This window comes from Aspergillus mulundensis, assembly GCF_003369625.1.
Source record: "Aspergillus mulundensis strain DSM 5745 chromosome Unknown scaffold_1, whole genome shotgun sequence".
NCBI classification, from domain to species: domain Eukaryota; kingdom Fungi; phylum Ascomycota; class Eurotiomycetes; order Eurotiales; family Aspergillaceae; genus Aspergillus; species Aspergillus mulundensis.
The window spans coordinates 3,069,133-3,083,712 of record NW_020797889.1 but is presented as its reverse complement, the minus strand read 5'-3'; the positions used below and the strand labels follow the sequence as shown (position 1 = coordinate 3,083,712).

The 14,580-nt window shown below is 52.9% G+C and overlaps 7 protein-coding genes across 7 annotated transcripts; 2 read left to right on the top strand and 5 right to left on the bottom strand.

The window, feature by feature from the left end:
- Positions 1 to 771: 771 nt before the first annotated feature.
- DSM5745_02492 (40S ribosomal uS9 domain-containing protein) lies at positions 772 to 1,718 on the bottom strand (the record flags this gene model as incomplete). Its single annotated transcript, XM_026744508.1, has 3 exons — positions 772 to 1,062; positions 1,123 to 1,397; positions 1,673 to 1,718. 3 exons carry the CDS (start codon positions 1,716 to 1,718, stop codon positions 772 to 774), a joined length of 612 nt encoding a protein of 203 aa, XP_026607671.1.
- Positions 1,719 to 2,073: 355 nt separating this feature from the next.
- Positions 2,074 to 2,728, top strand: DSM5745_02491 (mitochondrial 54S ribosomal protein uL13m; the record flags this gene model as incomplete). Its single annotated transcript, XM_026744507.1, has 3 exons — positions 2,074 to 2,094; positions 2,188 to 2,548; positions 2,610 to 2,728. The coding sequence occupies 3 exons, from the start codon at positions 2,074 to 2,076 to the stop codon at positions 2,726 to 2,728; spliced, it is 501 nt and encodes a 166-aa protein (XP_026607670.1).
- A 315-nt stretch (positions 2,729 to 3,043) lies between these two features.
- DSM5745_02490 (urate oxidase) lies at positions 3,044 to 4,065 on the bottom strand (the record flags this gene model as incomplete). The annotated part of the gene is made up of 3 exons (XM_026744506.1): positions 3,044 to 3,165; positions 3,221 to 3,867; positions 3,929 to 4,065. The coding sequence occupies 3 exons, from the start codon at positions 4,063 to 4,065 to the stop codon at positions 3,044 to 3,046; spliced, it is 906 nt and encodes a 301-aa protein (XP_026607669.1).
- A 300-nt stretch (positions 4,066 to 4,365) lies between these two features.
- Positions 4,366 to 5,034, bottom strand: DSM5745_02489 (putative DRAP deaminase; the record flags this gene model as incomplete). The annotated part of the gene is made up of 1 exon (XM_026744505.1): positions 4,366 to 5,034. One exon carries the CDS (start codon positions 5,032 to 5,034, stop codon positions 4,366 to 4,368), a length of 669 nt encoding a protein of 222 aa, XP_026607668.1.
- Positions 5,035 to 5,259: 225 nt separating this feature from the next.
- DSM5745_02488 (uncharacterized protein) lies at positions 5,260 to 7,239 on the top strand (the record flags this gene model as incomplete). The annotated part of the gene is made up of 6 exons (XM_026744504.1): positions 5,260 to 5,349; positions 5,398 to 5,418; positions 5,469 to 5,526; positions 5,572 to 6,293; positions 6,356 to 6,458; positions 6,539 to 7,239. The coding sequence occupies 6 exons, from the start codon at positions 5,260 to 5,262 to the stop codon at positions 7,237 to 7,239; spliced, it is 1,695 nt and encodes a 564-aa protein (XP_026607667.1).
- Positions 7,240 to 7,791: 552 nt separating this feature from the next.
- DSM5745_02487 (uncharacterized protein) lies at positions 7,792 to 8,403 on the bottom strand (the record flags this gene model as incomplete). The annotated part of the gene is made up of 1 exon (XM_026744503.1): positions 7,792 to 8,403. The coding sequence occupies one exon, from the start codon at positions 8,401 to 8,403 to the stop codon at positions 7,792 to 7,794; it is 612 nt and encodes a 203-aa protein (XP_026607666.1).
- Positions 8,404 to 9,873: 1,470 nt separating this feature from the next.
- DSM5745_02486 (C2H2-type zinc finger protein) lies at positions 9,874 to 11,362 on the bottom strand (the record flags this gene model as incomplete). The annotated part of the gene is made up of 3 exons (XM_026744502.1): positions 9,874 to 9,899; positions 9,961 to 10,722; positions 10,783 to 11,362. 3 exons carry the CDS (start codon positions 11,360 to 11,362, stop codon positions 9,874 to 9,876), a joined length of 1,368 nt encoding a protein of 455 aa, XP_026607665.1.
- Positions 11,363 to 14,580: the final 3,218 nt, after the last annotated feature.

Sequence of the window (14,580 nt, the reverse complement as noted above, 5' to 3'; positions counted from 1 at the left end):
CCCGAAGACGAGGCCTTCGATCTTGGTGACACCAATGAGGCCACGGAGTCACTCTTTTCATTCTTTTGCCCTCATCGACGTCTTGTCTTCTTCGATTGTTGACAAGTCTTACATCTTGATGTAATTCATCTTATTCCATTCGCGATATTTAGTGGGGATTGGGGAGATTGTTCACAAGCATAGTGGAGAGATCGCAGCGCGGGGAAACGGCGGCAGGGAGACTTCTTTCAGCGATATGTACTAATATAACTCTATTCAGCGTATTCGTGCCACCATAGGTAGCCTGTACTCGGCCACGGCCGTGTAGATGTATTAGGGATGTTCGTTTCATAAGATGGGTGTTCCATGAAGAGCACATTATGGCGTCTGGGCCCAGATCCCCAATCACAGTAAGCACATAGTTGAAGAACGGAAACTGGGTGATATTGCATATTCCTGGCCTATACTAAATCCAGTCGAGACAGAGCCAGTGTTGCACCATTATTCCACCCCCACTGCAACAGTCAAAAAGGTTGTACATGATCCCCCGACTGCCCAGCAGGATGCGACATCGTCATCCCTGCATCCCAGGGGTCCCAACACACCTCACCAAGCACAGACACGGCACAAGCTTCCCTCCATCATCTTTCTTTCCCTTGCGATACCCAGCATTGAAACCGTGAAGAAAAAAAATTCTTGATATTCTTTTTTTAATTCCGAGACAAGAGAAGACAGGATAGATAACAGAAACCGCTCCGCGCCCACCGAACCATCCGCAAAAAGACGAGACGCTTAACGGTAGGATTTCTGGTACCTGGCGCGGGCACCGCGACCACCGAACTTCTTGGGCTCGGCGCGGCGGTTGTCGGCAACGAGGAGTGTGCGGTCGTACTGAACGAAAGCCTGCTTCAGCTGGTTCTTGGAGTGCTCGTCGACGTACTTCTGGTAGTAGGCGACGAGGGACTTGGCGATGGCCTGGCGGATGGCGTAGACCTGGGAGGTGTGACCACCACCGGTGACGCGGACGCGGATGTCGACACCGGCAAACTTGTCAGCACCGACGATGAGGACGGGCTCGTAGGCCTATTTCGATTCATGTTAGGAGAGTTCGTTCGAGGTGTTGCGGGGTGGGTGCGGGTGTACCTTGAAGCGGAGGATCTCAGGCTGGACGAGCTGGAGGGGCTGGCCGTTGACCTTGATGAGACCCTTGCCTTGCTGTGCGGTTGTTAGCTGCGTTGTTCCTTTCAAGCCGTGTGTGGTATTCGTTTGCAAAATCAGATCGCGTACGGGCCGGGGTCGAGTTTCGGGTGCAAAATCTGTGCGGCGTGCGTTGGGTGTCGTCCAGCGATGGTGATCGTTCCCCGTGTCTTCGTCATTTTCCACCTCTTCCTCCCCTGAACGTAATCCGTCCTCGATTCCTGTTTCACGCATCCAAGGACCATACCGAACCGTAGTCGACCCGACTCAATCCCGCACGCACATAACCCGACCAGATTCCGAAAACAAAACTCGTGCGATGGCGATGGCGATGGCGATGGCGATGACGACGCGATATCCAAGTGTAGACGTGTACGAAAAACGAAAAGCAATCTCTCATACCTTGCAGTGGGCGACAGCGGTGGCTAAACAAATCGAATGCGATCAGCCTCAATTCACAACTTTTTATCGATCCGTCTCCCAAGGCCAGACTTACCCGTCTTCTTCTTGCCGAAGCATTGCACACTCGGGACGGAAGCCATGGTGAATATATGGCCCTTGTCGGTGTCGAAAGGGGAGTGTGCTGGGTGGATTTGGTGGGATGAAGTTGTCGTCGACGTCTTGCACACTTCTTTCGATTGGGATTGATGGGGACACAATGTTCCGTGCGGGTGACTTCGCTTAGTCTCGCGCTAGGCGGAATCGGGGCGGGCATGGTAGGGCTTGCGGGCTGCTCACGTGATGTCTGGGCCTGAGCCCGGGGTATGGTTCATCCGGCCCCGGGCAGACTCCGCGGCCGCAGGTTTGGTTTAGTTGTGCTGGTGCAGTGCTCCATTAACAAGTCGAGTTACGGCATTGCGATTAGACCTGGACCAGTCAGGTTGATACGGATTCGAGATGTCGCAGACCGTTGGGAAGGTATGTAGTACACCCACAAGTCCCCTGAGCGTTCATCCTCCGCCGCCTCCGCACTTGCAGCCGCAAAAAGTTCCCTGCTAACAAACCATACAGACCCGTCTTGCCTACTCCCGAGTATGGCACCACGTTGACGTCGGCACAGACGGCCGCAGTCTCGGTCGCCTTGCCTCCTCGATCGCCCTCATCCTTATGGGCAAGAACAAGCCAATCTATGATCCGTCCACGGACTGCGGCGACTACGTTGTCGCCGTCGGCTGCCACGACCTCCGCACAACCGGCAAGAAGCGGTTCCAGAAGCAGTACTATACGCACACCACTCGTCCCGGTAGTCTGCGCAGCATGACAATGGACAAGATGTTTGAGAAGTGGGGTGGAGGTGAGGTTCTGCGACGTGCCGTGAGGGGGATGTTGCCGAAGAACCGGCTGCGGGACAAGCGATTGGCGAGGCTCAAGAGTAGGTTTCCTCTCCTACTTCAATTATGATTTCCTTATGATGGGTAACTAACTGGGCGCAGCATTCGAGGGTCTTGACCACCCGTATAAGGACAATATCGTCCGTATTGGGACTCCCTCGAAGATTGGAGAGATCCCGGAAGTGAAGGCGGCTTTCCAGGAGGCCAAGGTCTCGCAGTAAGGCGGCTTCGGTGTGACTGTTTTGGTTTGATTGCTCGACTAGATACCAGCGGCATATACTGTATTCTATGTATCACTTTTGTATGATATTTCTAGCGCATGGTTGGGAGTTAATGTTCAATTGTTTTTCAATTGCCGTTTTCAGTTTGCTCTCCCCGCCGGATGTCTCCATATTATTCTCCAGAGCATGAGGCCTAGTAGGGTACTTGAAATACTGAATAGTACTTTGTATGTAGAAGTAAATGGTATTCCCTGTCCCGCTATGTACAATCCTAACTCCGTCGTAATGTATACAAAAAGTCTAGTCTATAGCCATCTATAGCTTAGCCTTGGACTGACGGCCGACAGTGCACTTGATCAGTCCATTAGGGTTTGTCTGAGGAGCGAACACCTCGGCGTCCTTGCCAGTGTTCTTGAGGCCCTTGTGCCAGCTCAGATCTAGGCCACGGTCGTCAGCGAAATAAGTACAAATGAGGAATACGCATATACTCACCAACTTCAAAGTAATGCTTATTGGGCAACGAGTACTCCACCGTCTCGACCAGCGGCTGGTGCGCCAGAATCTGCTCACCCATCTTATACATGGTAGCCTGGACACTGGCACTCTCCTCCTCGGCAAAGGTCTTGAGGGTGATATTCCGCGCCGCCTCCCAAGTATCATCGAACTTGGGGATATTCGCCCGGACCTCGTCCAGGCCGGAGAACCTCTTCCACGCCCACGTCGCCTCAACATCGGTGCTGAGAATACGGTCCCAGACCTCGGGAAGAGTGGTGTACTCGTCTCGGACGAAGCCCCAGAACTGTGAGCCCGTGCTCTTGAGCACAGTGAGCTTGTTGATGGAAGACTTGATGTCGATACCGGCGCCCTCGGTCACGTCAACCTGTACATTGCGCGTCTCCTCGCTGTCACGGACGAACGAGTGGGGGTGCGGCTTGCCATCGACGTTGAGGCGGGTCCAGCGGTGCGTGATGATGTTGGTGTGCGCGACATGGATGTGCTTGTACTTGTTGATGAAATGGGTGCCCAGGATGGAGCCAAAGAGCTCGGGGGGTGTGATGGGGTTCTGCTTGGCCAGAATATAGATAGTGTTTTTGATAGAGTCTGTCGCGACGACGACGCTGTTGTCGGCTTTGGTGTACCTAGTAGATCTATATTAGCTTTGCTTCGGTGTATGGCATGAAGGAAGGCACGTAGGCTTACGAGGTGTCAATTTCACCCTCCAGAAGCACGCAGACGGTCATCTCAACAACGGTCTGGACCCCTGTCTTCTCATCACGGTGGACTTTGTAGACTCGGACATTGTCCTTGCCATAGCGGGCAGCGGCAACGGTAGACATGGCGATGAGCGTTGGGGATAACAAGAAACGACAAGGAAATCTAAGCAGTCTAGTCGGAAATAATAGCTTCACGGGCAGACCGCCGTCTTTAAAGAAGCCGGGACAGGAAATCTGCGACGGATGGCCTGATGGAGAGCATCGGCCACCTCCGATGGCCGCAACAATGGCCGGCCGCAGCCCTCCCAGCTTTATCTTATCAGCCCGGTCAACGCCATCCAGACCAAACCCCGAACACAAAGAATGTTGGTCCGGATGCAGCTCAGCGCCTTTATTATTGTACGTTATTAGTACAAAGTACTACTACCGCGGGACTGTCCCTTCCATCACCCTCTTCTTCGGATTCCGCTTCAGCAGATCCTGCCTCTGCGCTTCGTCCTCGCTAATATCGTCTAGGTTCGTTTCCACCTTGCTCAGCGCTTCTTTCACCTCCGCCTCCGAGTTCTCATGCCCCGCCGTCGCAACAGCCAGAATCTCCTTCTCGAGCCCCTGCACAACCCTCCACTCGATCCCCGCCTCCGTCAACATCCTACACCCCTCCGACTCCCCCACAAACGTGGTCGGCTCCTTTACCCCGAAATAGACCTTCTCGATCCCCCTGCGCCCATTTTGTCTCGTTTGTATAATCCGCTGTACGCAAGGTAGGTTTCCCGATAGGCGCTTCCCGCACGGCTCCATCGTTACGTAGAGGACTAGTTTTCGGCCTGGTGTGTCGGGGAGGACTTCTGACACGCGCTCGTCTGGGACTGAGTGCGTGGAGGCGTATTTTGATAGAAGGCACTGTTCCGCGTGGGTATTACCCGGTAGTTCCATTGTGTAGCCTGTTGCGAGGGTCTCATCCTGTGCGGTCATAATGTCGCCGTCTTCGCGGGAGACGAGGAGAGCGCCGACACGGAAGTTTGTGGGGAGCGAAGGGGCTTGTTCGGCGAGGTTGAGGCATTTGTGAAGGTATTGAAGGTGTGGAGAGCGCATCTTGAATAAGAAAGAGAGTAACGATAGCTTGGTGGTGAGTTGGAGAGCTAGAGCCCGGGGTTTTATAGTAGTGGTGGGGAACTGATGTCAGTTGTTTGAACCTTAGCGGCGATCTCTTCCTCGGATTCTGTAGCAGTACGTAGACTACATTCCTTTTCGAAGCTCAAGAAAATCAAAATATCCTTATGATGCAAAATATCGGCTAGAAAAATTGAAAAACTGACCATGGTCCAGTCAGCACGGCCCCCATGGCTCCTTGGAGCACGCTCCTCAACCGTCTTTATCGTAGCCACGGTTTGGATTTCTTCATTCACAGTATGTCAATCCCAAAATGATCCGATGCCTTGCTAATGATAGTTACAGGGCTACTTTCTCTATGCAATGGTGTGGACAACTAAGCCAGCTTCTGCCAGCGCGATTGACATGGCATCTAGGTTGTCCCCATCCTCCCAACAGCCCTAGTCGAGCGCGCGCATGTCCCATATCAAGACCGTAAGTCTCTCCCTCTTCTCACCACCACATGCTAATCAATAGCAGGTGAGTACTGGGTAAGTCTCCTCCTAATGAGCGAGGCTCTAACCGCCTTCCTCTGCTGTCCACTCTTCGGGTACCTTATCGACATCGCACCGACCCGTCGCCTTCCGTACCTGCTAGGCCTGCTCTTCCTCGGCGCCTCAATGGGCCTCCTCGCAGCTGCGAGGACAACAACCATGTTTGTGATTGCTCGCCTGTTGCAAGGATGTGCGACGGCCATGGTTGCTGTTGCAGGACTGGCACTCCTCACGGACTCCGTCCCTCTCGATAACCTGGGACAGACAATTGGGTACCAGGGCTCTGCCATTGCGCTGGGATTTCTGCTTGGTCCGTTGCTCGGTGGGATTATCTATGACAGGGCCGGATACCAGAATGTTTTCCGGATGGCGTTTGCGCTTGTAGGTGTGGATTTGATCATGAGGGTTGCCATGATCGAGAAGAGCGTTGCTGCTAAGTGGACTGATGAGAATCCTTCCGCTCGGTCTTCTACAGGGCCTATTCTGTCTACCCCGGGAGATGACAGATATCGAACCTTTGCAGATGTCCAAGGGACAGAGGCGGAGTCTGATGAGTCTGCACTCACAGATGGGCAATCTCAAAGCCGCGACCATGGACAAGAGGACAGCAAGCCGCCGACGCTCTTCCAAATAGCGAAGCAACCCCGAGTCGTCATCTCCTCATTTGGTCTTCTCGTTCAAGGCCTTCTATTCTCCGCTTTCGATGCCGTAAGTTGCCCTCCATCCATAGAAGCCCTTCGAGATCCGCGGACTAACCCCAACGCAACCAGACAATCCCCATCTTCGTCGAAAGAACCTTTAACTGGACACCCTTGGGCGCAGGACTTGCCTTCCTACCATCAGCCCTAACAGCTCTGCTGGAGCCGTTTTTCGGTATGCCGCTTCCCTCTTTCTCAACCCTAGTCCCAATCCAACCTCTCCACCCGAGGCTTCTAGTACTAACGCAACAAAAGGCTACATCTCCGACACCCAAGGCCCCCGCCTCCCAACGTTCACCTCATTTTTCATCCTCCCCTTCCCCCTCCTCTCCCTTGCCTTCGTCACCACAAACTCCCCCTTCATGATTTCGCTGCTCCTAACCCTCCTAGCCCTAATCGGCCTGCTCATAAACCTCGCAACGCCAGCCCTCTTCGTCGAAACGCAAGACGTCCTCGTGCGCCTCCAAACCGCTACCCCTACACCCTTCCCCGCTCCGCAAGACCAAGACGAAGACCTACCACACCCCGCGAACCCCCAAAACAAACAAAGTCCAGCTTCAAGCCAAAAACATGTTAAAGGCATAGCGCAGGCCTTCGGCATCCAAACAATGGCGCAGTTCCAGGGTATGTTTCTGGGTTCATTGTGGGGCGGGTTCGTGGAGTGGCGGTTTGGCTGGAAGGCTATGGTCTATTCCTTGGGGGTGCTGTGTTTTGTTACGAGCTGGATTATGTTGGGGCTTGGGGAGGATGCGGGGGGTGATCGGTCGAAGGGTGCGGATGGGGGTGGAGAGGGGAGGAGGTCTTGGGTTAAGAGGTTGGGTTTGGGAATGGGGTTAATGTGGAAGGAGAAGAGGAGGAAGCGGCGAAGTGCCGCATCGGGGATTGAGGAAGGTGGTAGAGACGGGCCTGGGGATATTGAAAGAGAGGGGCTTTTGGCTGGTAGTGGGAGGGTGTAGTAAGGGGAGTATAGGTACGAGGTGAGTGCCTGGGTCATACATAGAGATTGTCTCCTATATTCCCTGCACCTTGGAAGTTCTGAGAGAGTATGTGTCACAAAGTCCAAAGAGACAAAAATGAAACAGGGTAAATTAATGGAATGAAGAGTGGTGTATTTGCTTCTATACTTTTCAGCCGTACGCAAATAGACAGACGAACTGATAGAAATCAGCACAAGTCAGGGCCAATATCAGACCTGGAAACCATGTACATGTAGGCTCTGTTTTCAAAATTCTTTCGCACAAAAAGGGAAGCGCCAACGGTGAGAAACAAGGGAATCAATCGCAGCAGGAAATGAATGAAAGCTTGGTCCAAGCATAGCACCGCAGTAAAATAGCGACTGAACGAGGCTAAATGATTCGAACGCCCCAAAATGCCCAGCTGAAAACGCCCAATCCCGGTCCAGCCAGTCGAACTCCCGTCATGAAGTTATTTTATATCGATAAAGACTCATTTCAACCCGTAATACTTCAGTAGAACAAGAAAGCGATGGAGCTTGAATAGACAGACCATCACAGACTCAGCTGGTCAATGCTCCCAACCCTCCCACTGCCCCCTAATCGTCCACCCCCCTTGGTGACCATTCCCAGCCGGTAAAACCGCTCCTCTCCCGCGGCAGTTTTCCCCCCAATATACCATTTCTCGGGGCCAAGTGCATCCCGGAAACCACCTGAGCCGCTCGAACTGTCGCTTCCGCGGCGCTGGCGGTCCCGGTCTGGGGTGTTTCTGATGGGTATAGGGGTTGAGGAAGTAGGCGGAGAAGACGGTGATGCATAGGAGTCGGTTGCAGCGTTGTTTGGGTGTGAGTTCAGCGGGGCGCGGGAGTGAGAGTGCGTTCTTGTAGGCTGGTGGTGATGGTGGTAGTGGTGCGTTGAAGTTGAATGCGTCTCAGAGGCTGCCGAAGAATTGGTACCGGTACCTGTAGACGGCGAAGCGGAAGCAGACGATGTTGAAGACGAAGATGATGTGGCCTTTGTAGCTATTGCCCGGGCGCCTTGCGAGATCTGAGAGGGGGATAGCGATGTACCAGTGGCGGACTGAGAGCTGGCTGTTGATGCTTTGTAGGTTGACTGGGCGCGAAATGCAGCTAGAAAGTTCGCCAGGAAGGGGCGGTTGGTAGACATTCTGCCCTGATTGTGTCTATGGACTCTGGGAGCGAGGAAGATGATGGTGCTTGAACCCGGCCGTCGGTGTGGATGTGTTGGTCGATCACAGGCGGCTCGGGATTGGGAAGTTATCGGGGACGGGAATAACTGGTGGCGGAGATTGGTAGTTGTTATTGGAGACAGCTGCCGATGCCGACAGGGACTGGGGAGAGTGAGGCAAAGGAGAGAGGCAGGGTTGTATAGCAGAAAGACGATGACTGGGAGTTGGAAGGAGTTGTAGAAGTTACCGTGAGCCCCCGATTCAACCCGTGGGCAACGACCAATCAGAGGCTGCTGATATCGTGGTGCGGCGGTGACGTCTCTGAGACCCCACGTTGACTCCAGACTCCAGTTTAGGTCTCCAGGTTGAATGGTTCCATCTCCATGTTCGCAGTAGACGCCGGCCTGGTATTTATTCTTAGGTCTCCCCACCGAACGGATGAGGGGTCGCTGCGGCAAAGGGAATTATCGGGTCTCGGATGAAGGGCGCTCAGCAATAGTGCATCCAGCTATGGCTATAGATTAATGACTCGTATGACAGATCTATAAATGTATTTCTTATTCTCTCGGATTTTGCTCTATATTCTAGCTTTTGGTCTTCTTGGCTTTTTCCATCAGAGCCCTGTCGGAACTGCAAACAGGACCGTAAAATGAAATAACAGACGTATCGAAGCTCGAGCTGACCGGCGTGCACATCAGGACAGAGCAAACAAATGACAAACTGCAGCTCTGTCGAATTTCGCACAGCCGGCCGTAGACATATGTAATCAGTGGAAAGACAGAGACCGTAAAAAATAAAGATACAGACAAACACCGGCATGTAACGGGCGCAGCAGAAACAGAAAACAGGAATTCTCCGAGGCCACAAGCTGTCCAGAACATACAGACCTACTTTCATCGTTATGAACGGAGAAAAAGATGCAGGAGGAAACGGCCGTGAGTTTATGCAAATGGAACCCGAAAACCTGTGAGTCGGGATCGATAGTCGACAGAAGCCTTCCGCGAGGGAAGATCCTTAGGTCGTATTGGAAGTAAAAAAAAACGAGAGGAACCAGAACCGCAAACACAATAACATGCCCGAGTCTATAGTTGGACGCCGGATAAACCACACCCCATGCCGTCGGCCACTCATAATACCGCACTCGCCGTTGGAAAATGCTGAAACGATTTTTGACAAGTTGAAAAATAGAAACGAACTTGACCAGATACCAGCAGAGAAATCGTTTTCGTAAATGAAGAAGCTGGAAATCGAAGGAAATATCATGTGGAGAGTATGCATGCAGGATCAACCCCGTTGAGTAATTCGACTTCTTCGTAACGTATTCGAAAATCGCAGCGTCTTTGGTTGTAAGAACAGGAAAGCGTAAATCTATTTTTGACGAATATGATCTCAAGCGGAGTAAAATACAGGACACGCGGTTACTTTCCGAATGTCGATTCAATTCGCATCTATTGCCTAGCAGGCTGAACGGCCGCTGTGAGATAAATTAGCCACTAGTCGCTTGAGTTACTTGAAAATGTAGGCTTGTAACTTACCGTCGTTACTCATGGTAGGAGCCATGTACATGCCGTTCAATCCATTTTCCTGCGCACCAGAGGTAGTGGCGGGGTAGTACTTTCGCTCGCTTTCGACATGAGCGTGGATCGGCTCTTGGCCACTGGACATGGACTGGGAGAACACGGGGTTCATGTAGCCCTCTTGGGCTTGAGCTTGGAACATCGAGGTCCAGTCGAGTTCAGGGTGGCCGGGATGTCCTGGCATCATGGGACGCTTGGCGTCTTGAACGACCGGTTGTTTTACCTGTTCGAGGGGACGGTCAATATTCAGCTGCTGGCCAGAGGGGTCAGCACCCGGCTGCACGAGATACGGGCTCTGCTTGGGAGCTTGTGGCCAGGGGGCTCCTTGATGCGGCCGGCCACCGGGATACGCGTCTTCATGCTGACCACGGCCCATCCCATTGACGGATGGCATTGGGTAGCCCATGTTCTGGTGATCCGCGAACCCTGGCCGGACCGGAGCCAATCCATTGCCGTTAACGGCTCCCTCGCCGTAAGTCGTGCCCGGGATGCCATTGGGAGGCGGGACGGTACTACTGACTTCATCCTGGACAGGTTTTACAGGATTTGCCGCAGCTTGCTGTTGGGACTTCCTCACATGCGCGTTGGGATGCGACAAGTGAGTTGCTCCGGTGGGGTTACCACGCCTGATTGAGCACTTTTGGAAGTGACGCTTCAAGATATCACTGCGAGAGAAAGTGTCCTTGCAAAGAACACACATGTACGGGCGGTCACCGGTGTCTGCGACGGCGAAAATTAGCAACTATGATCTTGACTCAAAATACATACGGCAATACTCACGGCGCAGAAGATGGCGCTTCAGATGTTTGGCGTGGAGATAGGTCTTGTTACAGTTCGGGCAAGGAAACTTGCCATCCGCATCCTTGGCCGGAATGGTAGTGTTCTTGCCAGTGCCGTTGACGCCATTCGTGACCGGAGTGGCGCGGTTCGGCACGCTCGGAAGGATACCGCGTCGGCCTTGAGAGCCAACAACCTGAGTCCGTGGGGAATCCTTGCCGGGATATGCGGCAGCACCATTCGCAGCAACTGGGTCCCAACCTTGAGGCTTCCCATCCGAAAAGCTGAATGCACCTGAAGGAAGGCCATTGTTGAAGTCTGCACGGCGGTCTCGCGGGGGCGCCGGCGCGATGGGCTGCGGGTACGACTGAGCGCTGGATGCAGGTGGCAGGACACTATGAGGGGGAGGATAGTGCGGCGACGGCTGCTGCTGCGCCTGCGGATTGGGATGAGAGAGGAAGGAAGTCGGAGGCAGGCTGCCCACGGTAGTGTGGGGCATTATCGGCGCAGCAGAAGACGCGTAAACATCGTGGCTTGATGCGGGGTACCTGTTCAGGTCAGGGCGGTACGGCGGCTGGCCCATGTAGGAGTGCGGTGCAGGCGACTGGCTGTGATGGGGCTGCAGAGGAGGCAGGGTGTGCGACTGCGAGACTGGGTACTGGTGCTGCATCGTGTATTGAGGCATGGGCATGCTCGAGATGGGAGCAGAGGGAAGAGGCGTCGATCCTTGGGGCAGACTGGTCGACGGAGGGCGAGAGGGATGGTTTCTAGGATCCATCACGAGGCGGAGAACGTGTTTGACAAGGGTGGAAAAATGGGGGAAGAGATGACAGGGTCTGGGGGCTAGCGAGGGGAAACTTTCACGGTATCCCGATCATTGATCGCAAAACGTGAAAATTTTCTTCTTTTCGGGTGTCTTTTCGACGCGAAAGCACTCGATCAAAGTGCGAAAGAGCTTGTGTAGTCGATGGCTTTCACTGATCGCGTCCTCGAAGAAATTTTCCCACAAGTGTTATCCTTGGTCCTTCGTTCTCAATTTCTTTTCCCAAATTCTTGCCTTCCGACGCGACTTCGCTCGAATTGACCGGGGCGGGCAGACGAAAACGACAGACAGGGAGACGCTGAATCAAGTGCTATTGACAGGCAGCGAGTGTTGTTCTCGGCGTGCTCGGGCAATGGCGACGACGTTGTTGTACAGGATCAAAGCGACTCCACTGGAAAGAAGAAAGTCAGGACAGGTTGAGATGCTTAATCTGAGGTCCCCACGGTCACCCACCAGGAAAATCACAGCGTGTGGGAACTTCTTTTTATCCGCACGTTGTCAAAACAGAAGATGGTTATGATCCACCACGAAAAGCCGGCGTTTAAGTGGGTCTTGAGGAGCAGCAGACAAGGAGGATTGCTAGCCAATTTCTGCTTCGCGTCAACAATGCGCGATATCGACTAGGATAATTTGTTTGATGGTGCAAATCTAGCCAGGGACAGGCGCGTATAGGTGCGGAGCTCAGGAAGGAGGAGTGAAGGAAAGGCTGGGAGGGAAAAGAAACTGACCTCTTGCGAAGAGAAAAAAAGTAATTTTCCTATTTTGCGAAAAACAAAAACAGGAAAGAAAAAAAAAAATTCAAGGCAAATTCGGCAGGCAGAAATCCCAAGGAAAGCTAGCGAGACTTCCACGGGAATGGAGGGAGGGGAGGCAAGGACGGAGGGCGGCGGAGCAGTCAAGCAGCAAGTCAGGGAGTCGGGAACTGGAATTAAAAGTACAGAGAAGAAGAGAGGAAAGACTGGGAAGAGACTAAGAGAGGGAGGGCAGTGGGCACAGCGAAAAGTGAGTAGTGTGAAAGATCGAGCGGTGACGATCCCAGGTCTCGGGGAGGCGAAAATGGGATTTCTGATTTATTTTCAGATTATTTCCAGATGATGATATCGAGCATTACTCATGGATTCGTGCCTCACCCAAGCATCCCTCGGCTCAATTGGTTTCTAAGCAGTCCCCGTAGTGTGTCTACAGTCTCATGGAATCTAAATATCTGTCTCGCTCTGAGAATACGGGTGTTTCGCCTGATACGAGAACGTACGATGGGTTTGGCGCCAGCAAGGCTTGACTCGCTGGAACGAACCAAGGCCGAATATCGCCCGGCAGCGCGGGAATTTGGTTGGCAGCAGCGGCAAACAGGGGGGAAAATAGTAGTATGATGCGGTCTGCACAGCACGCTTAGACTCGCTTGGTTGGCTCGCTTTATTGGACTATCACAATCCCGGAATAAGCACCTGGAAGAACATCTCCAAGTCCTTCCTTTCTTCTGTATAGCCTTCGGTGGCTGGTGCTGGTCGGACGTGTGCCGAGAACGGCGGTGATGCTTCACCAGGCCCGCATCCAGCAGGAGCAAAGCCAATCCGAGGTTCTGGGTTGTGTTCGTGAATCAATTGATTTGTGTTTACTGATGCAAGCGGACTTGGAGAACGCATCTCTTTTTTCTGATTTCTCGTGCTAAGAATGGGGTTGAAATCTCTCAGTTGATGCAATTCCCGAAGTCGTCACGATCTTACGACAGGCGCAATTATAGTCAGGCTCACCAAGGATGAGAGCAGCTGCCCATTGGCCTTGGCCCATGCAGCCAGGCAGCCGAATCAGTAATGGACACCAGGGTGGCAGCAAATTCGAGCTTCCGAGTGGACGTCTCTCTGAATGTGAATGAAGCCTTTCCACCTGCAATCTGCCTGCATTCCTGAAGGATCTCAACGCCAGGGCGCCTCTGTCCTTTTCTCCTCAGATTCCAAACTCTTAGATACCAGCATGCAGAATCCTTCACCCCATCGTCCCATAGGGCTCGGATTCATGCACCATTAATCCATTTCTCCGCAGTTGACGGTCTCCGCAGGCCGAATATTGGTCCATCAACCTCATGGCACATCCACATTTCCACAGCTCCAGGTAGGGGTGTCAACCTTATCAGAGTTATCAGTGGAGAGATCCTGAGCTGAAGAAATCTCAAGTCCAAAGCACATCATGCCCACTTGACTCCACGAGTCCACGGCAGGATCAATCTGCCATCTGGAGATCCAGGCACAGTTTGCTCGACTATGGGGTGCTGTGGATACATTCAGATAAGCTTAATCCGTCTCCAGCGCAGAATCAACTATGAAATTTCAACCCTCTGGTGTTCATTTTCTGGCGCTGGAATCTGGCTTTTACCTGTGGGAATTTAGTGGTCGCATACGCCTCAAATCAGACGGCTTACTCGATTCAGGTATTCCATCTCGGAATCTAACAGTGTCACACCTCTAACGGCTATGCATAAGACGAATCCTCAGAAATATATCTTGGTACTGTATCTCTGGACTGTGGTATCGCCGACCTGTTTAAAATGAACCATGTTCTGCGAGCCATGGCAGCAAACGGAATCTCCGAGCATTCCACGCAGGCGCCCTTCATTTCAATCGCTAAACGCGCGAAATAACCTTTCCATGTTTGATGACGGGATGTGGCAAATCCAGTCCGGTTAGCAAGCCATGCTGCCACGCACTGTACTGATGAGTCTAACCTTGGACGACAATAGACTGGTCCTCCATAGTCAGAACAGAGTTATAGTCTAGCTATGGTTCGGGGAAACTCTGCGACGCCCAAATATCACGTATACAACGCCGGAAGGTGTGACTGGCCCTTGTGCAGAAAAGAGTTGGCGGCTGAGCTCCACATGCGATTATCGCTGAGCTTCTCCCTCGCGGGTGGACCTTACCACTGTGGTGGACTCGACAGCTCTGAGCTGATATGGCGGTTCTATAATTCTGCTTACTACTGCA